This window comes from Rhincodon typus, chromosome 26, assembly GCF_021869965.1.
Source record: "Rhincodon typus isolate 14 chromosome 26, sRhiTyp1.1, whole genome shotgun sequence".
Lineage (NCBI taxonomy): Eukaryota > Metazoa > Chordata > Chondrichthyes > Orectolobiformes > Rhincodontidae > Rhincodon > Rhincodon typus.
In genome coordinates, this window is record NC_063357.1 from 37,778,230 (window position 1) to 37,801,241 (window position 23,012).

The 23,012-nt window shown below is 42.8% G+C and overlaps 1 protein-coding gene across 6 annotated transcripts in view; it reads right to left on the bottom strand.

The window, feature by feature from the left end:
• The window catches only part of LOC109923453 (NADPH--cytochrome P450 reductase), a 73,805-nt gene that overhangs the window by 6,732 nt on the left and 44,061 nt on the right, over nucleotides 1–23,012 (bottom strand). For all 6 annotated transcript variants that reach the window (XM_048612515.1, XM_048612516.1, XM_048612521.1 and 3 more), the window contains exons 7-15: nucleotides 21,135–21,224; nucleotides 20,487–20,585; nucleotides 17,877–17,993; nucleotides 13,166–13,284; nucleotides 11,804–11,985; nucleotides 10,104–10,253; nucleotides 8,988–9,255; nucleotides 7,105–7,250; nucleotides 4,899–4,984 (exon numbers count right to left, since the gene is read on the bottom strand). In XM_048612515.1, coding sequence (XP_048468472.1) covers nucleotides 4,899–4,984; nucleotides 7,105–7,250; nucleotides 8,988–9,255; nucleotides 10,104–10,253; nucleotides 11,804–11,985; nucleotides 13,166–13,284; nucleotides 17,877–17,993; nucleotides 20,487–20,585; nucleotides 21,135–21,224 — 1,257 coding nt within the window. The remainder of the gene's footprint in view (nucleotides 1–4,898; nucleotides 4,985–7,104; nucleotides 7,251–8,987; nucleotides 9,256–10,103; nucleotides 10,254–11,803; nucleotides 11,986–13,165; nucleotides 13,285–17,876; nucleotides 17,994–20,486; nucleotides 20,586–21,134; nucleotides 21,225–23,012) is intronic.

The window sequence follows — 23,012 nt, forward strand, 5'->3', positions numbered from 1 at the left end:
TACGATTTGCTATGTAAACTGGGCAGCAACCTTTATCATCAGACATGTGCAGTTAAACACAAAAATCAGGAAGTTGTCCAATTTGCTGTACTCCTTCACAAACTTCAGCATGCTTGTATCGTGCCGATTGACTTAGTATTGAGATACGTGCAAGGGCATGAATTTGCAATACTTACCAATGACAGAAAATGCCGGGTCCTGCCCATTCAAGTGTTAAAACTAATAGAGTGGCAGGTCTACATTACTCAAAACCTTGCTGGCACTTGAAAATTAACTTCTACACTTGTGGAGGCTCATTCCTTCTCAGTGTTATTCTAAATCTCCAACAATATTTTGTCTCCCTCAAATTTCATCTTAATCCAGCTCATTGACTTAAATATTTTAATACTGCTTCCTGATACAAGTTGTTAACTCATTCAAAACTCTGCCACTTGGTGTTCAAAATTGGGATGTGTGCGTTCAAGTTAGGATTCTTCAATTTTGTTGGTCGTAGAGATACAGTTGCAGCCCCACTCAGAGGTGCTATTCTCCAGTAGAGGACATCACTGTTCCCGGCACCCAATGCCCAGAAGCTGCCATCCAGATACCCAGGAAAGTCTGTCAGTAGTCGAAATTATAATGGAAAAAATGAAAAAACTGCAGATGCTGTAAATCAAACGAAAACAGAAATTGCTGGAAAAGCTCAGCAGGTCTGGCAGGATCTATGGAGAGAAATAGAGTTAACGCTTCTGGTCTAGTGACTCTTCCTCAGAACTGATCGTAGTTAGGAATATGTCAGTTTATTTGCAGAGGATAGAGGGAGGGGGGTAAGGAGTACACAATAGGTAGGGATAGAGCCCAAAGAGATGGAAGAACAGTTGGACAGACAGACAAAGAAGTGGGTAATGATCTGGCTAGGAGGGTGAATAGCTATTAATGGGAGATAGTAGGAACTACTGATGCTGGAGTCTGGGGTAACAAGATGTGGAGCTGGATGAACACAGCAGGCCAAGCAGCATCAGAGGAGCAGGAAAGCTGACGTTTCGGGTCTGGACCCTTCTTCAGAAATGGGGGAGGGGAAGGGGGCTCTGAAATAAAGAGACAGGAGGGGAGGCGGTGATATAAAGTGGATAGTGGAGCAGCTAGGTGGGAGAGAAGACGGACAGGTCAATGAGGCGGGGATGAGAGGGAGGGCTGGTCTTGGGATGAGGCCGGGGGTGGGGAGATTTTGAAGCTAGTAAAGTCCACATTGAGACCATTGGGTTGTAGGGTTCCAAGGCAGAATATGAGGTGCTGTTCCTCCAGTTTCTCGGTGGCATCGTTGTGACACTGGAGGCGGCCCAGGAGAGACATGTCATCCAGGGAGTGGGAGTTGAAGTGGTTCGCGACTGGGAGGTGTTGTCGTTTGTCGCAAACCGAGCGTAGGTGTTCCACAAAGAGGTCTCCAAGCCTCCGCTTAGTCTCCCTGATGAGGAGGAGGCCACATCAGGAACAGTGGACACAACAGACCACATTAGCAGATGTGCAGGTGAACATCTGTTTAATGTGGAAGGTTTTTTTGGGGCCTGGGATGGAGGTGAGGCGGGGGCGGGGGGGGGGGAGCAGGGGGGGAGGTGTAGGGGCAGATGTAACACCTCCTGCGGTTGCAGGGAAAGGTGCCGGGGTGGTGGGCTAGTGGGGAGTGTGGAGCGGACGGTGTCGCGGAAAGAGCGGTCTCTCCGGAAGGCAGATAGGGTGGGGAGGGAAATACTTCCTTTGTAGGGGTCAGATTGCAGGTGGCAGAAGTGGCGGAGAATGATGCGTTGAATCCGGAAGTTAATGGGGTGATACGTGAGGACAAGGGAAGTTCTGTCTTTGTTTTTATTGCGGGGAGGGAGTGTGAGGGCTGAGGCGCGGGAAACATAAGAAATGTAGTCGAGGGCGTTTTCGACCACTGTGGGAGAGGAAAATTGCGGTTCTTGAAAAATGAGGACATCTGGGTGCCTCATCTTTCTGGGATGTCCGGGACTGTTAGTGGCTAACAATGGGTTGTGTGTAATAACGGACTGTGTGTTAACAAGATCTGATGTGTGGGGTATGGGAGAAGGCTATGGGAGAGCTCAAGCACTACAGATATTGAGTCCAGAAGGCTGCAGGGTACCCAATCAGAAAATGAAGTGCTGTTCTTCCAGCTTGCACTGAGCTTCACTGGAGCACTGCAGCAATCCGGAGACAAAGATGATGGCCAGGGAACACAGCGACGTGTTGAAGTGGCAGGCAACTGGAAGCTCAGGGTCTTTTTGCAGACACTGAATGTAGGTGTTCTGGGAAGCAATTCGTTGTCCAATATTTCCCAGCGTGTAGAAACTGCACCACGTTCTTTGCAGCCTTTAAAACGTCACCAATGATGGCAAACATCTCGCCAAGGCCATCCCTATGTCTCCACTTCTTGCCTTCAAACAGCTGCCTAACTTCAAACAATTGTTCGCAGCAAACTACCCAGCCTTCAGGACAACATCAACCACTACACCACACAAACCTGCCATGGATCATGGATACTACCACCACACATGGGAGCAACCCCCAACCACGTACACGGCAGGTACTCATCTGACTCACCAATGTTGTCTACTTCATGTGCTGCAGATAAGGATGCCCCGAGGCATGGTATATTGGTGAGACCATGCAGACGCTACGACAATGGATGAACGGACGCCGCGCGACAATCGCCAGACGGGGATGTTCCCTCCCAGTTGGGGAACACTACAGCGGTCAAGGGCATTCAGCCTCTAGTCTTCAGGTCAGTGTCCTCCAGGACGGCCTTTAAGATACACAACAACGCACAACAGCCGAGCAGAAACTGATAGCCAAGTTCCGTCCCCATGAGAATGGTCTCAACCATGATATTGGGTCCATGTTGAGCTACATATGACCCCACCACACAGTTCTGTATCTGTAAATCAGAATCATAGAATCCCTACAGTATGGAAACAGGCCCTTCAGCCCAACAAGTCCACACTGAACCTCGGAGCATCCCACCCAGACCCATACCCCTGTAACCCACCCAATCTACACCTCCCTGAACACTACGGGCAATTTAGCATGGCCAATCCACCTAACCTGCACATCTTTGGACTGTGGGAGGAAACCGGAGGAAACCCACGCAGACATGGGGAGAATGTGCAAACTCCACACAGACAATCGCCTGAAGCAGGAATTGAACCCAGGTCCCTGGCGCCGAGAAGCAGCAGTGCTAACCACTGTGCCACCATGTCGCCCCAAAAATCTTCCTAACTGTCCTGTTTTAATACCATCACCTTCATAACTTGTTATGATTTAACTTAATTAGTTTGTACAGGTTTGAATTACTTATTACTTTGGTTAGATCCTTGTCATGCGACTCTTATACCTATCTGTTATTCCAGCCGTTTGGTTTGTCTCTAACACCATTTTATTTTTGATTTTTTGTAATTATCTCTCTGCCTTAAATAATTGGATCATAGGTCATCCCTTCATTTGCTATTCAGCTGTTGACACTTTTGATCACCTGCAAAGACTTGTTACTCAGCCAGTCAACACTCCTCTCACGCTATTTGTACTTATCTTTTGACGCGCAATTACCTGCAATTATCTTGCCATTACCTCTACATATAAATGCTGCGCCTGTGTGCTTTCATCCACTTCACCTGACAAAACAGCAGCACTCTGAAAGCTTGTGATTTCAAATAACCCCACTGGACTATAACCTGGTGTCATGTGACTTCTGACACCAGCACCTCCATATCCAAAATTCAGGCCTACAGACAAAACCTAAACAACAAGGTGCAGGGCTGGATGAACACAGCAGGCAAAGCAGCATCATAGGAGCAGAGAGGCTGACGTTTCGGGCCTAGACCCTTCATCAGACAAAACCTACACAGTTAATTTGCCAAGAAACCATAAAGGAAGAAGAGAGGGAAGTGCTGAAAGCCTATAATGTGCTTTTGTATTAAGGATAAACTGCAAACATTTGCAGGTCATAGGCTTGGAAACAAAGATACAGCAGAACATTTTACAAGGTGGGGAAAATGTCAAGAATGGACGAGTCTAATGAGTGAAAATCATTTAGAGACTTCTTCTGTTGAAAATGTTATGCATTAAAGGAAAGGAATCTACAGCAAAACAGAGAATCACCTAGCTACCAAAGAATATTTGAATGTGAAATTTCCAACCTAGTGGGTAGCTCCCAACTACATTCAAATCTGGAAATCATGTGGTGAGGTAATGCTTCCTGGGGATAGACACTGGAAATTCTGCACCTTGCACCAAGAATAAGAGTCAGGGAACCCAAGTGGGAGCAAAACTAAGAGGAGGTGCGGAAATTTGAAGTAAGTAACGGTTGGGGGAAGACATGAGGGGTGTTGGGGACAGTGGAGGATGTGCAGGTATGGTGTTAGTTCTTTTTTCATTCATTCATAGAATGAGGGCATCGCTGGCTAGGCCAGCATTTATTGCCAATCCCTAAATGCTGAGGGGGCAGTTAAGAGTCAACCACATTGCTGTTGGTCTGGAGGCACATGAAGTCCAGACCAGGTAAGGAGGGCAATTTCCTTCCCTCAGAGGCATTAGTTAACCAGATGGACTTTTCCCAACAATGAATTCATAGACCGTTAATTCCAGACTTCTTTTTAATTGAATTCAAATTCCACCATCTGCTGTGACAGGATTCAAGCCCAGAATATTACCTGGATCAACAATCCAATGATAATACCACTAGGCCAGTGCCTCCCGAGTCATAGTTAAGATCAATCCACTGCTCTTATGTCCCAGCTACTGACTGCTTATTTCTAGCCTTTTCTGGACTTTGCTTTAAGAGGAGTCAGACACGTGGAAATTGACACATTTGCTATTTCACAACTGAAGCTAATGCATGTGAAGTGCTGCATTTCCTCAGTGCTTACCCACAGATGTAGATATGGGCACCCTCCTTCTGGATTAGGTTCCACACGTGTTCTTTATTTTTCTTCAGCAAATGTTGGACATAAACCTGAGGTGCACAATAGAAGGGAAAAAAAATTAGTTATCTGAAATCACATCTCTAAGAGGAGGCGGCCATTGGCCCATTTCTCTGTTAAAAACCTACTGAATTTCTGATGGCCGGCTACAAAATTATTCAACTTTTTTTCCTGCCACTTGCTCATTTGGAATCATTTCCAACTATAACAACTGGCATTCGAAACTGAAAAACATTTCAAGACATTTAACTGGTGCTTTATTAAATAAAATCTGATACCAAATCAAAAAAGAAATTAGGATGAATTAAGAACTTGGTCAAGTCATCAGTTTAAAAGGAGGGTCTTAAATTGTATAAGAAAGGGGTGCAGAGGTTTAAAGCTAAAAGCTAGACTGTGAGAAGAAGTGCTTCCTAACATCAATTCTGAATTTGCTTTTGATTAATCTCTGTTCAAATACCACCACCCCACCAGCTGCACCCCACCCAATCATCATGAACCAAACCTTCTTATCCCCATTTTTAAAAAGGAATAACATTCAGAATTCATGCAAGGACCCATTACATTTGCCCCTGATTCAACAGCCTTGGCCTTTTGACTTTTGCACTGCAGCACAATCATCAGGCATGTGGGACTTTCCTCAAAACCTTTCACACTTCCACTTCCAGGAAGTGGAATTTTCCCTCATTCCCAGAATGGATCCAGTGCCCAGCTTATGTCCTGACCAAAACAGGAAATCACTTCAGCACGACGGCCTCCAGTGCACTGGCAGCGAAATTCCAAATGACTTTCAACACCCTGTTGATAGGGAAAGAATTTGACAGCTCCACGAGGCAGAGGGGCCACAGAATCCTCAGGTGGTTTTCTCACCTAACCAACCCAGAACTGTTTGTAATGTTACAGGGGGTGGGGGAGGAATGCCCAGTTGCAATTTTGACACTCTCAGGAGGAGGGGCAGCTGTTGCAGTGTAGTCAGCACAAGTGTAGAAGACATGGGCACTTTCCTCAGGGCTGGCTTTCCCAGTCAGGGCACTACACTGACCGGCCCGTCCATCCATACCTCCCCACTTTTTCTGGTCCTGGGTTCCCTGCATTTACAAAGCTGCTTTATTTTAAAAAATAAATAAATTCCAATAGGTTCTGGGCGCCACTGGCAACACTAGCATTTGTTGCTCATCCCTTGAACCGACCAGCATGCTAAACCATTTCAGATGGCAGTCAAAAGTTAATGACATAGGTGTGGGCCAGGAGTCACTTGAAGATCAGATCAGACAAGGGCAGCAGATTCCCTTCCCTAAAGGAATAGGGAATCAGATTGGTTTTTATGACAACTGATTCTAGGCTTAGTGAGACTAGTTTTTCAATTCCATTTTAATGCTAAGCGTAGATACACATTGGCAATAGGATGCCCTCTTACACAAATTGCTGAGGCTCTACTCAATAGCTCCAGGGACTTTGTAGTCAGATCTGATTGCCTCTGCTGAGCGAAATCCCAAAGGCCAATGCAAATTTGTTCAAAACGAGATAGGATCAGTCAAACACTTCAGCTTTAAGTAGCATCCACTGAGTTTTCAACGCACAATCAATTCCTCATGCATTACTAATTTTCAGAGCAGATACCCATTGTCTCAAGCCTTTTGAGTGGAACTTTACTGAAGTCTACATACATTACATCTTTGGGTGTCCAATATAATTTTATGGAGATAGGTAAGGAATTGATCAAAGGGGAGAGATTATAGATTCTATTTAAAGAGAATATTGCTTCAATCTTGCGTTTCAATCTTTTTGTATGAACAATCTGCATTGGGCTTCAAATGGCATCAGACATCGTTCAGACCCAACACCAATCCTGAAGATAATTAGTAGAACCTCATGGGTTAAACTTTACTCATCATTGTCCAAACACTGGTCAAGTATTTCTGTTAAAGCTGAAAGACTTCATCAGGATTTTTAAAAACCATGAATATGCTCCTCTTATCTTATCAATATAAATTCAAATCTCCAAAACAGTCACTTTTCAAAAGTGCTATCAATATGGAATGTATTCAATCATCATCGTGTAACATCAGGGTGTGCCTTGGCATAGGAGAGGAGAGAAAGATAAAAATAGTCCATATATTATGGCCAGGACTCACCCAGCCTCACAATGGCTCACCTTCTCTGCCTGGTCTCTGGAGAATGCTACATTAAGCTGAGTAAGGATACCGTCCTTCTGATACTGCTCCAGCTCTTCCTGATATAAATAATCCTCATTCTGATAACGACAGCCGTAGTACAACACAGTCTCTCCAACTTCCTTCCCTGTCAAATAAAATGCAATTGTCTCATACTGCCCGAGCACATTCACCTCTGTGTGAATAACTTGTAGGTTAGGAGTCAGTTTGGGATTTTTATGGGTGGGGAAAATCAAGCTGTAGAAAGGGACGATTTTTCATCAAGCAGGATTCTGAGGTTAGAATTGTGAGGGAAAGGACAAGGGTCATTATGTGGTGCTACAGAGGTTGAACAGCAAGAAACACCAAATATATTTTTGGAAGCCTGCTGATAAGAGGAAAGGCAGAATGTGGAGGGTAAGGAGTTTCATTGCTTTGGGATAATTTGAGTGTGGAAAAGCATTTGCTGCAGTCAGGAAATTAGACAAAGAGAGTATCAAAACAGGCGAATATAGATTAGGATTGTGCTATTTGACTAGATGGATCAGGATTTTTAAAAAATAGACGCAGACATAATGGGTAGAACAGTCTGTTTCCACGGTGTAATATTTTAGGATTCCCCATCTCTCCAGGCAGTGAAATGCAGTAGGGTATATTGGCCCTGTCGCTCCAGAAGACACTGACTACTCTTGATTCTAACATGGTGCAGGGCCTTCTACTGCTAAGTTATTATTAAATAAAGATCACTTTTAATTCAGTCGGCCAACCTGTAAGAAACATTTTTAGTCTTGTAGCACTTTTAAAATCCTGAACCAGAATCCAAATCCAAACCCAAACCCTGGGTGGTGTCTTTTGCCGCTGCAAGTTTCCAAAAATTGATGGAAATGTTTGCAGCTTTAGTTATTCAGCTGCTCGTCTGTGGCACCGTGGGCTTTGTAAAACCACCTACTTTTGCAGACACAATGCCAGCATAAAGCAAATGAAACAGTACTGGATCTAGGAAACCAGGAATATTAAAGAAGCTCCTTGCCCTGGGGGTCTGGTCTGAGTTCAGCTGCTTTCTACTTGATGGATTTAGACCAATGAGCCTGTCCTTCAGGTTTCTGGACGTTAAAGGAAATATGAAGAGCTTTCTCGGTACAGAATCACTGAAGTACAACGGATACATGGTGAAGAAAGGAACACCATTTATCACCCATTTCTTATTGCCCTTGAAAAAGCAGTGAGGCACCTTTAGAAACTACAACAGTCTGTGCAGTACAAAGCACAGCTACAATATTGTTTAGAATCACCAGCCAGCAGCACATTCCATTATCATATCTTGCAGGAAATAGACTGTACATTAACTGTGATAGAACTAGAACCCTATACGTAGAGGTGGAACAGCATTACAGAAAGGGAAAAATATAAAGCGAGGCTACAAGAGAAGTAAAAGGAAAACTTGCAGAATACGGAGAGGCCTGAATAGAGTGGACATAGAGAAGATATTTCCACAAGCAGGAGAGACTAAGACCCAAGGGAACAGCCCTAGAGCGAAGAGACAACCCCTGAGAACTAGGATGAGGAGGAATTTCTTCAGCCAGAGGATGGTGAATCTGTGGAACTCGTTGCCACAGAAAGCTGTGGAAGCCCAGTCATTAAGTGTATTTAAGACAAAGATAGATAAGCTCTTGAGTGGCAAGGGGATCAAAAGGTTGCAGGCAGAAGGCAGGAGAATGGGGTTGAGAAGTAAATCAGCCATGAGTGAATGGTAGAGCAGACTGGATGGGCCAAGTTTTACGGAAACGTCAGAATCAATACATAGAATCTAATCAGAGGAACCCGAAGTGAAGAGGAGTGCACTCCGGGCACTGTTAACATTGGAAGCATTATTTTGCTTCTCTACCTTGCTGCTTCAGCCATGCCCGCTCCTGAATAAACCCAACGAAGGGAGCGATGCCAGTGCCAGGTCCAATCATGAGGACTGGTGTGCTGGGTTTGTAAGGCAGCCTGAACTGAGACTTCCGCACGTACATTGGGACAGTGGGTTTGTGATCATTATCAGTTGGGATTTTGTCACGCAGCCAGGTTGTTGCTACACCCCTGTTGATGCGACCTGCTTTAGACATATATTCCACCACAACTGCACAAATATGAATGGAATCAGGACGAACCTAGACGAGCAAAAAATAGACATGTTACAAAGGTACAATACTAAATCACCACCAGTTACTGTTTCTTTGCAGATAGATTTTCACAGAACAGTGATCTCTCCCAGAACTGTTTTGACAGAAATATTTGTGCCCAAGTATGTTTGTTTGTTTCTGTAACACTTACACCAGATCCTAAACTGGAGCTCAGATAGGGTACTGTTGTTAAATTTCACCTTAAATCATAGAATTGCTGCACACATTAACGCTAACAGATATCTACATGAGAGCTAATGGATTCTGATTCCTGTACCTATTCTGAATGGCACAGTTAAGACGGAAACCTGGAGACCTCCTGGATTGTCCTTCCACAATTCCTCAACCCTCACTCCTGAGATGTTTCAAAGCTGAAAGATGGATATCAATTTCTGTGATCCGTTAGCTCAATTTCTTTCCCTGCCCCCTCAGAGCCAGGCAAAGCTAAACTGCTTTATCTTTCAACCTGCTTACATTTTATAGGACAACCTGATACATTAAAGAGGTACCAGCCGATACCAATAGCACTGCAGAACAGGGCCTCAAACTGTCACCTCTCCCTGGAGATCTAGTGGCATCACGCATTGTCCTAGTCCCAATCCCCCATAAAAACATGGTCACATTTCACTCTGACACAGATGACTAGGTGACACAATAGGAATTCATCAGTCAAAGATGAATCACTGAACACGTTTGGCAGAATTTTGAATATAAAATTTTAAAATAATGTGTGTTTACTTGTACTATGATCAAAACCATACTGCAAGTGGTTAATAAGCAGTTACATTATCTGCATGAATAGCATGTATTTGGCAAGGCTTCTCAGTAAGTCTCACCTTTGAAGATGAAGCAATAGAATAATAACGAGCCTGTAACCGTGGCAACAGCTCACACAAATGATCGATAGGTGGGCGGAGAGACTGCAAATCTTGTAAGATGGCCAGAATGTTCCTCCTGTCTTCCACTACCCACTTGAGGTATTGCGACTGAAACACAGTACAGAGACATCCTTACTATAAAAAGATTGAAGCGATCGCCTCACTTTCTCCAGTTGGAAGTCATTCTATTAAGCATTTATCAGCAATGTGTCCCTCCTGACCTCTGGGACAGATTATACCACAGGGGCACCACACTGTTCAACAAACATTCAAAAGGAGTGAGAAAAGCTCTATGGCCTCTTACAGTCATAGAGATGTACAGCACAGAAACAGACCCTTCAGTCCAACTCGTCAATGCCTACCAGATATCCCAAACTAATCTAGTCCCATTTGCCAGCACTTGGTCCATATCGCTCCAAACCCTTCCTATTCATACACCTATCCAAATGCCTTATAAATATTGTAATTGTACCAGCCTCCACCACTTCCTCTGGCAGCTCATTCCTTACACGCAACACCCTCTGCGTGAGAAAGTTGCCCCTTAGGTCCCTTTCATATCTTTTCCCCTCTCACCTTAAACCTATGCTGTCTTGTTTTGGACTCTCCCACCCTGGGGAAAAGACCTTGGCTATTCACCCTATCCATGCCCCTCACGATTTTATAAACTTCTGTAAGGTCACCCCTCAGCCTCCGACACTCCAGGGAAAATAGCCCCACACTACTCAGCCACTCCCTATAGCTCAAACCCTCCAACCCCAGCAACATCTTTGTAAATTTTTTCTGAACCCTTTCAAGTTTCACAATATCTTTCCTTCAGCAGGGAGACCAGAATTGCATGCAGTATTCCAAAAGTGGCCTAACCAATATCCTGTACAGCCACAACATGATCTCCCAACTCCTATACTCAATGCATTTGCTATGTTATGCCAGACTACATGTATGTAATAAAATTCTCCACATTTTACTGAACCCGCGGATATCAATCCCATCTGTAAGTATTGGATATGTATTTATTTAATAAAATTCAATCTCATCTCGATGTGCAAGAGCAAGCCACCAGAGAACAGAAGCAGTATTCTGTCGATGTACTTATGTATGTAGGAACTTTAACACCCCAAAACATTGAGGGGCTTGACAGAAACATTAGCAGGAACAAAAAAGACATGAAGCTACCTATGAATGTAGGTTACCCAAAATTGGCTACAGGGATAGGTTTTAACAAACTTGTTAAAGGATAGAGATAGTAAGAACTGCCGATGCTGGAGTCAGAGATAACACAGTGTGGAACTGGAGCAGCAGAGCAGGCCAGGCAGCATCAGAGGAGCAGGAAAATTGACATTTCTGAAGAAGGGTCCCAACCCGAAACGTCAACTTTCCTGCTCCTCTGATGCTGCCTGGCCTGCTGTGCTCCTCCAGCTCCACATTGTGTTATCTATGTTAAAGGATAGAGAAGGCAAGGAGAAAATTCCACATTCTGGGGGCTAGATCAAAGGCAAATTTTTATTGTACTGTAGCTAGAAATGAATAAAATGGGAGAGATAGTGAGAGAGAACAAGTGCACAGGAGAGAGGGCACAATGAGTCACATAGTGGATGTTCAAATTGTTTATTAACAGGATTCACTTTACGGGGCTCTCAATAAACATTTGTGTCCTTTACCTTTCCTTCAGGAGAGGATGAAGCCATTTTTCGAAGAAATTCTTGCTCTTTGGGATCCGTTGCATACTGGGCCAGTTCATAGAGAACATTAGTGCGTGGAGGATTGGTGATATCTAGATAATATGACAAAGCTGTTCGGTACGTAGTTGGACAGGGGAATGGGTGCTTCTTATTGGACTCCTCTAGAAGCATACAAACACAATAAAAAGAAAATTAATGACACACTGGAGTGCGCATTTGTTCAGCACTTCCATTATAATGGTAATAAAATAATGATATGCATTTGAAGCACTTGAAGGATAACTGATCTCAAACAAAAAATCAAATCCCACTTGTGAGTAAGTTAGTACACTTCTCCAAATGGAGGATAAGTTGCGTGTATCCTTTTATTTTATCAAAGCTCATTAACCCACCCTAATCAGCATTAGTCAAGCACCAGGCTGCGCAATGATTGTTTATATAGTCAAGTGTCTAAACATAGACTCTCAGGCGAGAGTTTAAGAACCTCTTATAGTGGCTGGAAGCATTGTTTTCAGTATTTCAGAACAAATTAGTGATAGGTCACTTGCCTTGTGAACTCTGACAGCTTACATCAAATGGTTTATATTTAAACTCGACTCAGAACAGGCCTCTTTCAGGTAATAAAAGAATGAAAAATACAGATGAAATATTGGAAGCTGAAGGAAGCAGGATTCATAAATGCCACTGCTATTAAAAAGAAACACTACGGTAATAGCAATGGAGTAAACTTCACAGTAATTCATTTTTAAATTATTCTTTCCATTTCTCATGTTCCCACTGGTGGTGCAATTATTAAATTAGTGCCTCTTAACGAAATTACAGTAATGAACAGCACAACTTGCACAAGAGTGTTGAGAGTCTGTTAATGGCATCAACTGAAGTTAAACAAGTGAGGGGCACTGGTTACTACAGTACATTATTACCATTGATCAGCCTGTTTGGAAATGTAATGACACACCTCCAGGGCAGATGGGAGTTGAACCTAGATCCTTTGGCTCAGAGGTAGGAACACTGCCACTGGACCAGAAGGGGCCTCACTTCAGCACAGAGGGACATTTACTGACAGCAGCTGAGGAGATATGTATCTGTTATGTTTCATTCAGTGAATAAAAATCTGTCTCAAGAAGAGGCAGGCTTTGGATGCTTCCTTAACCATCTGTGGGGGAGAAACTTCAGACTGGAATTACAGCCCCTTCTACATCAACTGATCACATTCAGTGAAAAGCATGCTGGTATCTAAATGTTTACTATCCCATTATTCAACGGAGTTAACACCAAATATTCTTTTCTGTTTTTCCAATTTACACCCTTTATTTACGTGGATGTTCATTTATCACTCACCATCAAGATTTTTTAAGGAAAATATTACATCTAGGTCTGCGTTTAATATTTTGCCAATCTCACTAACGATTGTCGAATCATTCACGGGGAACACAGCCACGTGATCTCCACTTTCATACCTACAACAGAAAAGTGGGAAAGAAACACCATATAAGGGACTTAACACATAGTTGGTCCCATACATTCACACCTCTTTAACTGATCACAAAAATCAGACATCTCACACTGTCTCACTCCCAAAATGAGAAAATTAACCAAGACACTGTCTTAACTCCTCATTAATCTACTGACACGACCTTCGCTGGGCAAGCTTCCCTGTATACAACTGTCTGTCCTGTTTGCCTTTCCTCTCCTCAATTGACGTTTGAGCTCTCAGTTATATTGAGCAGTTTATGAATGTCCCTGAAATGAGAGAAAACCTACGCAACAAAACATGGTGATGGCGGCAGTGGTAGTGGTGGCTGGAAATCAGAAGCTTGAACACATGCACCAACAGGTTCAGGAAGAGCTTCTTCCCTGTCTTTATTAGACTGATGAATGGACTCTCTAACTTCAACCAATGTTGATCTTGTTAATGCTAATCTTGTTTCTCGTACCTCCTGTGCAGTGTAATCTGTATGCCTCACTCTGTCCAACGATCTGCATGTCCCCGATTACTGTGATCTGTCTGTACTGCTTGCAAACAAAGCTTTTCACCGTACTTAGGTACACATGACTACAATAAATCAAATCAAATTAGATCAGAATGAAGTCAGAGTTCGTGGTTTATACTTGTTGAATTCACTGTTGAGTCCAGAAGGCTGTAAAATGTCTATAAAGGAAGTGCTGCTCCAGCTTGCATTAGGACTTTGCTGGAACAGCAAGCCTAGGCTACAAGCGTTTGCATGATAACAAGATGACAAGTTGAAATAAGAAGCGACCAGAGGGTCAGGGGCATTATTGCAGAGAGAGGTGGTGTTCCACACAGACTTTACCCAGTCTGCACATAATTTCACTGATGTAGAGAAGATGGCATTGTGAACAGCGAATACAGTAGACTATAAAAGTACCACAAGTAAAATGCTGCTTCACCTGGAACAGCAGTTTGGGGCCTTGGACAGTGAGAACGGAAAGGGACAAATGTTATAACCTCTGCAATTGCATAGGAAAATGCCTTCACAACATCGTGGCCCATCCCTCTGTCACTCCAAATACCATGAGAAAGACAAGGAGGAGGTTGTTCAGCTATAAACTTCTACTCCTTAATCCACTGACTGCTACATAATGGACCCCGATTACACTTGATAACATTCAAATTTACTCTTCGTATTTTCAAAATATTAAATAGAACAGTTCAAAAATGGCCATTTACGTGAGACCATAAGACATGGGATTCAAAGTGGGCCCCTTGGCTTATCATGGCTGATCTGATAATCTACAACTCCACTTTCCTGCCTTCCTCCTATAACCTTTGATTCCCTTGCTAATTCAAGGCTGAGATAGACAGGTTTTAATGTACTTAATGACCCAGCCAAGTCAGCCCTCTGTAGTCAAGAAATTCACACATTGACTACCCTCTGATGAGAAGAAATTCCTCCTCATCTCAGTGTACTCTCCAAGTCATTAATTAGGCCTCGGTTATATACACTTGGAGTCAGGTTACTCATGATGTTCCTTGTAAAGACTTTGAAAAGCAATATTTCAGAATGTTAATCATCCAGGACTCATCCTCTGTTTGAAGTCCAGATTTTTTCTTAAATATTCTTCACCACCTTCTGACTGAAATACGGAACAAGTTACTTCCAACATATGAAGTTAATCTCATATTCAACTATTTGAAGAAACCAGTGTCATACAGTCAGAATTCTATAGCACAGAGATAGGCCCTTCGGTCCAGACTGGTCCATGCTGACCGAAATGTCCATCCACACTAACGCCATTTCCCTGCACTTGGCCCATATCCCTCTAAACCTTTCCTATCCATGTATTTGTCCAAATGCCTCTTAAATGTTGTTAATGTACCCACCTCAACCACTTCCACTGGCAGTTCATTCCACATGCGTGCCATCCTCTGTGTAAAAAAGTTGCCCTTCAGGTTCCCATGTATTCTTTCCCCTCTTACCTTAAACTGATGCTCTCTAGTCCTCAATTCCTCAATCCTCAAAAAGACTGAGTGCATTCACCCTATCCATGCCTCTCATGATCTTATACAATTCTATAAGATTTCCCCCCTCAGTCTCCTATGCTGTAAAGAAAAAGTCCTAGCTTGTCCAACCTCTCCCTATAACTCAGTACCTTGAGTCCTGGCAATATCCTTGTAAACTTCTTCTGCATTCTTTCCAGTTTAATAATATGCTTCCTATAGCAAGGTGACCAAAACTGAACACAATACTCCAAGTGTGGCCTCACCAACAAGCTGTACAACTGCAACAAAACTTCCCAACTTCTGTACTCAGTGCCCTGACTGATCAAGGCCAGTGTGCCAAAAGCCGCCTTCACTGCCCTGTCTACCTGTGACTTCACTTTCAGGGAACCTTGCACTTGAACTCCAAGGTCCTTCTGTTCCACTGTACTCCTTAAGGCCCTACCATTCACCATGGAACTCCTACCTTGATTTGACTTTCCAAAATGCAACACCTCACACTTATCTACATTAAACTCCATTTGCCATCTCTCGGCCCACTTCCCCAGCTGATCAAGATCCTGCTGCAATTTCGGATAACCTTCCTCACTGTCCACAATACTGCCTATTTCAGGGTCATCCACAAACTTACTAGTCATGCCTTATACACTCTCATCCAAATCATTGATGTAGATAACAAACAGCAATGGGCCCAGCACTGACCCCTGAGGCACACCACTAGTCATAGGCCTCCAGTCAGACAAACATTCTTCCACTGTTACTCTCTGCTTCCTACCCTCAAGCCAATTGTGTATCCAATTTGCCAACTCTCCCTGGATTCCATGCGATCTAACCTTCCAGAGCTGCCAACCATGTGGAACCTTATCAAAGGCCTTACTAAAATCCATTAGACTACCACTACTGCCCTGCTCTCAACCATTTCCTGGTCACTTCATCAAAGAACTCTAAAATTTGTGAGGCATGATCTCCCCCACAAGAAGCCATACTGACTGCTCCTAATCAAACCTGTCTTTCCAAATGCATGTATATCTTATTCCTCAGAATCTTCTCAAATAACTTACCTACCACAGATGTTAGGTTTACTGGTCTATGATTCCCAGATTTGTCTTTGCAGCCCTTCCTGAATAAGGACACAACATTTGTTACCCTCCAGTCTTCCGTGACCTCACCCATGGCTAACGACGATGCAAATGTGTCAGCCAGGGCCCCCACAATTTCTTCTCTAGCCTCTTGCAGGGTTCTTGGATACACCTGTTCAGGACCAGGAGATTTATGCACCTTCATACATTCTAACACTTCCAAAAGCACCTCTACAAGCTCCCAAACCTTCCTGTGATTCTCCATGGCAAACAAAGAGGAGAAATATTCATTGAGGACCTCACCCATCTCCTGCGGTTCCACACACAAAATTCCACTTTGGTCCTTGAGGAGTCCTATTCTCTCTCTAGTTAATCTTTTTCCTTTAAATTTACTTAAAGAATCCCTTTGGATTCAACCTAATCTTCTCAGCCAATGCCATCTTGTGCCCCTTTATCGCCCTCCTGATTTCCTTCTTCAGTAAATTCCTGTATCTCCTATATACCTCCAGGGATTCCCTGGATCCCAGATGCCTGTACCTGAGCCATACCTCCTTCATTTTTCTGGTCAAAGCCTCAGTATCGCGTCATTCAGGGTTCCCTACTCCTGCCAACCGTGCCCTTCACCCTCACAGGAATATATTGACCTTGAACTCTAGCTATCACAACTTTTAAAGGCCTCCCACTTGCCAGAGGTCCCTTTGCTTGCAAACAAACTACTCCAATCAACCCTTGCAGGTTCCTGTCTAATTCTATCAAAATCCACCTTGCCCCAATTTAGAACTTGAACCTGTGCACTAGTTTTGTCCTTCTTCATAACTATTTTAAAATTAATAGAACTATGGTCGCTGGTCCCAAAGTGCTCCCCCACTGTCACCTCAGTCACCTGTCCTGCCCTATTTCCCAAGTGTAGGTTGAGTTTTGTCCCTGCTTGAGTAGGAACCTCTATATACTGCTTGAGGAAAACTTTCCTAAACACATTTGACAAATTCCACCCCATCTTAGCCCTTAACACTAATGCAGTCCCAGTATATGTTAGGAAAATTAAAATTCCCCGCTATGACAAACCTATTTCTCCTGCAAGTCTCCCTAATCTCCCTGCATATTTGTTCCTCTAATTCCTGCTAACAACTTGGGGGCCTACAGTGCAACCTCAATAACATCACCATCCCCTTATTTCTTAGCGTCACCCATAAAGCCTCACTGGATGATCCCTCAGTTATTTCATCTGACTACTGCTGTGCTACTTCCTTTAATCAAAAAAATGCAACTCCCCCTCCCCTCTTTCCTCTACCTCTGTCCCACCTAAAGCATCTGTACCCTGGCACATTAAGCTGCCAGTCCTGTCCCTCCTTTGGCCATGTTTCTGTAACAGCTATAATATCCCAGTCCCACGTACCTCTCCATGCCCTGAGTTCATTGGCCTTACCTGTCAGCCCTCTTGCATTGAAAATAGATGCAATTTAATCCAACAGTGCCCAAATTAAAACAAAGAAGTCCTTAATTTCTTTACCTAATCTTTGAACCAGTGATGTTCAGCTCGAGGTGCATGAGGTGCCGTTCTCCTCCTTTGTTCAATTTCCGGTTCACGGTCACAGATGCCAAAAATGGATTCTTTGCATCATAAGGCCTGAATTGGAAACAACATTATGTTTGACCATCAGAGTGGTGCGCACATCAACCAAAGGTAGCGCTGTTCAATATTTGCGTCAGCGGACAACAAAATAGAAGCCGAGGAGATGGATTTTGGAAATCACCTCATTTTTCTCTGTCAGGAATCAACTTACCCAATCACTCACCCAATCTTCCAACACTTCAAAACCCTTCAAAACCCTTTAAAATTCAATTTCTCAAATTCTAGCCTGTACTTCCTGATGATTTTTTTTAAAAACCTTCTCTAACTATTCCAAACTTAGTAGTATTCCCCTCTGTAGATCTTGGGATTATACATCACAGAAGGAAACCCACTCTGCCTGTACCAGTGCTTTGAAAGAGTCAACCAACTTATGGCACAAACTAGCAATGATCCCACTAATTTTTATTTTTTTTACTGGGCTAACTTCAAACTCCTCTGAGCATTATTTCATCCATAGGTAACTCACACCCTAATTTACTGAAATTTCAAAATGTTATGACTGGGCTGTTTTTATCTGCCCCTATCGTGCATCCCATCCTCCTGTCTCCTGCACGCCAGATCTGCCATGGGTGGAGTGTCTCACAATCACTGTCTCTTGTCCATTCGGTAAACAACCCCGTCTCTATCCATTTGCTTGCACATTGCTTAATCTGTCCATACGAACCATCGAGGACAGGAATTTCCCATTTTCTCAGCATGTCAGGTGCTATTAAGGTGGAGCACCATGATTAGCTCGGCAGTGATTAATCAATAAGGTTTTCATAAATAGTTTGAAAAATTGTTCGGTGAACGGTTAATTAGGACTTAAATAAGGGTGGTTCTTGCATTCCCAGGTATGCATCAAACAGGTCCACCATTTGGTGAAAAGGATATTGCAATGCACACTCATTTTAAAATGTGATGTGTTTGGAGTAGGCCAGGCCATGGTGAACTGGCCCTGCTATCCCTTCCACTCGGAAATGCTGTAGCAACTATTTAATGAGATGAGCAGAGATCAATTCACCAGCTTGCATAGTAGCCTTAGGCAGAATACATTAGATGTCCTATGAAGACAAACAGCACTGTTGCAATGGAAACATGGGAAATTAAATGCTTTATGAATGAAACAGACTGTAGGCCTAAATGTTACAAGGCATAGATAGAATTACACAGAACTTTCAGAATAGAACAGGTCATTCAGGCCAACTGACCCATAGTCTGTATAAGCTCTATCGCAGCCAATCATTTCCTCCCATCATGCCCTGTATCATTCTATTTCTTTGTTCCTCAAGTATTCATTAAACCGTTCCTTAAAGGTATCAATGCTCATTTCTGAAGCAACACAAGGCAATGAGTTCTATCATTTCAGTTCTGTATTGTGATAAGAGATTTGAGAATTGTAGGGCTTAAAGACAAATGCTGAGATAAGGAAGGGAAAGGTCATACAGTAATTTTAACAGAAAAATTAGAGTTTAGAATTAAGACATTGCAGCACCCAGGAATCAACACAGGTCATGGGCAAATGCTGTTAAGCCAACTTTGATAAAAAGCTTACATTTACTTTGTGGAAGTAAAGGTTTGAATTATTACAATATTAGGTAAAGGTCAGCAAACAAATGGAAACAGCTGAAATCTTTTGAGCTTGAAAGTGACTCATACATGTCAGGAAAAGAACATTTTCAATTAGGCATTAATCTAACTTACTATCCTGGAACAATATGTTTTCAGGAGGGCAGCAGAGGGAACAGGGGTGGTGAAAATTAACATACTCCAAAAAAGGTGGAGAAATTCAGTACTTCCCTTTACAACTTTTCTGCTGAGAGTTCTAAGACCCGTGAGCTATTCTTTCACTAGTTTTGGCAGTTCAGAAGGGATCAAATATCAAAATATCCATGACAGAATCTGTCACAACCTGTTAAAGTCTCATCCTGTTGTTGACTGCTCTGAGATGTCACCAAGTAAGGAAAAAGTTGAGTAACTTTATTGAAGCATTTTGAAGGTGGCTGTGGGGAAAAGCTTTAGCTTGGAATTGCTTCTTGAAAAATACATTTTATCTTGAAAGTAGAGCAGAGAAGTGAGATGTTACACAAAGGCAGAGTATAAATCAACCAATTATGAAGCTCTTTGGCAGGTTTCCAAGTACTGGTTTAACTTAGTGATTTCACAAAAAAAGGATTACAATATTCTTTCCAGAAAGATGAAAGCACATTTGAGGATCCATATCTTCACAAGATGATTGTGGCACTGGCTCTGCTGCAAAATTGACAGACACGAGATGACTGTGTTTCTGTGCCAAATAAGTTAATCAGTATCAATAAGTGGGATAGATAATAGATACCATATAAGTGGAATAAAGTGCACTGACAGGAGGATACAAAGTTTCTTCAATTTACGCCTTGAAATTAAGATTACTGCTTGTTAAATTATACAGAAATAGTCAAGTGTTATTTCAATATAAGCATAATACAAACAATGACAATTCAAAGAACACTGTAAAAAGTCACTTACGGTTTCTGAGTTTCATAAGCTTTCAGACGTCCCATCTCTCCAGTATAGACTTTATTCATGTTAATGTCGTTATGCACCTCTAGTTCATATTGACGGATGCTGCAAAGCAGTAAATACAATGCTGCTTTTAAACTGAATCTACAAAGCACAAACAACCTCTACACTTGACAAGATAAACTTGTCTTGGTTATCAAAATCATTTAGATAAATACTTCAAACTTCCACATAGAAAGTTCAGTAACAATCTATGTCCAAAAAAGCAACTGATGGCTTTTTGGATTTTTTTTGTTATAAGTTGCAGACTCCCTCCCCACCCCCTCAGTCAACATTCATCTAATCAGAGTTATACATTAGGTACAAATCAAATGTCAGAAATTGGTACCCATGCATTGTAGTGTAGTTAAATCTATGAGATTTGAGACATTCTATGCATACCACTGATCAAAACTATTAAAAGCTCGATGAAAAGTAGTGAAGTAAGAGGACTTTCCAGATTCATGAGTTGCTTTGGATGCAAGTGTAAGACTCTTGGCTCCTGATGACTAAGATTGGTTCTATTCTATTGTCCACTGCCTGGCTTTTTTTTTGAAAACAGTGACAGACAAAGAATTTAGCTGGTCTATATAAAATGACCTGCATTGCACTGACCTGGAATCGTCACCAGTGGCTTCCACTCCAAAATGCTCACACACTGCTGGCCAGAATTGCTCACGCCACATGATGAAATCCTCCTCCAAGCTAACATGTAGAGAAAGATCTTGGATTAATTATACTGCAAACTCATTTCAGTGTTTAGGATTATGATTTAGGGGTTGCCATTAAATGAGATGACAGAGCGTGGTCTGAACAAATGCCACATTCTGTATTTTGTCAGATACCTAGCAGCAAGGGTCCTTGTCCAATCCTGCCCCAGTCCGAGTACCGCGCCACAGTAATGGAACTGGCTGCCACTCCGAAATGGCTTCTTTCCTACTGCCAGACAATACCTGGCCTGTGGGTGCTAGATACATTTGTCAGAGAGGTATGCACACTGCAGGTTAAGGCAAGCAGGTAAGTAGGGAATGGGTGACTGCCAGCCAGTTCGAGAGAATCAGGCAGGTAAATGCAAAAGTCTCTTGTGATCCCATTCAAAAACTGGTTTTCCATTTCAGAAACTGGTGAGGACATTTGTTTCTCATGGAAGCGCAGCTCACGCTAAAGCCGTGATACCCCTTTCTGAAAAGGGATGGAAAAGCAAACAGAAAGAAAGAGGGACTTTTAAAAAAGACTGGCAAGAAACAAAGGAAATCCCAAAGTCTTCTACAGCCACATAATCAGGACGCAAAGACTGGAAAAAGGAGCATTCCGATTACCATTTTCCATCCATATTTAATAGGAAAGCAGATGCCACTGAGGCCATGGTGACAGTGGAGGAAACTCAAGAGAAGAGTTCAAAATCGATAAGGAAGTAACATTGGATAAGCTGTTGGCACTTCAAGTTGACAAGAATCAGGAGCAAATAAGATGTAGGAAAGTATATTGAAGGAAGAGTGTGTAGTAGTTACGGAGGCTCTAGCCACAATCTTCCCTGGACCTTGGAATAGTGCTAGAATACTGGCACTTTGCAAACTTTACACACCTCTTCAGAAACAAGAAAAGTCTCTGAGCAGAGGCTCAGCAATTACAAAACTGTCAGATTAACATCAGAACCTTTCAGAATCAGTAATTTGGAATAAAATTAATAGTCACATGGACAAAAGAGAGAGAGTCAGCATAGCTTTCTTAAGGGAAAAATCATGTTTATCTGACTTACTGGAACCCCTCTTTCCAGCACTACTCCTTTAGCCAAGTGTATACTTCCTTAATTTTCTTATCTCTATACCAATTTGAACATGGCCTGGATTATAATCCAGAAGCTAGCACCTTTGAGATCCTGTTTCTTAATTTTGTTCCTAATTCCTGATATTCTCCAAACAGGACCTCTTGCCACTCTTGCCCAAGTTGTTGCTGCCAACATAGACCACAACTGGATTCATCCTGCTCCCTCTCCAGTATCATCTCAAGCTGGTTTGCAATGCCCCTTACCTTGGCATCAGGTAGGCAACACACCATGCGGGACTTTCAATCCTGCTCACAAAGGATGCTATCTTTATGCCTAATTACAGAATGCCCTACCACTTTTCTTTTGGCTCCCCCAACTTGAATGGCCTCCTGTACGACAGCCCATCCTCCCTATAATCCTTTTTCACATCCACACAGGGATCAAGTATCTGATATCTGTTGGACAAGGTCAAGAGTTGAGGCTCCTCCAAAGCTAACTTCAAGATCCCTTTACCTTCCTCACTTGTAGTCACACCCTCCTAGAATCACAGAATCCCTAGTGTGGGGAAGCAGGGCATTCAACCCATCCAAAGAGCATCCTATCCAGGCCCACCCTATCCCTGTAACCCTATATTTCCCAGGGCTAACCCACCTGCACATTACAGGCAATTTAGCACGGCCAATCCACCTAACCTGCACATCTTTGGAATGTGGACGGAAACCAGA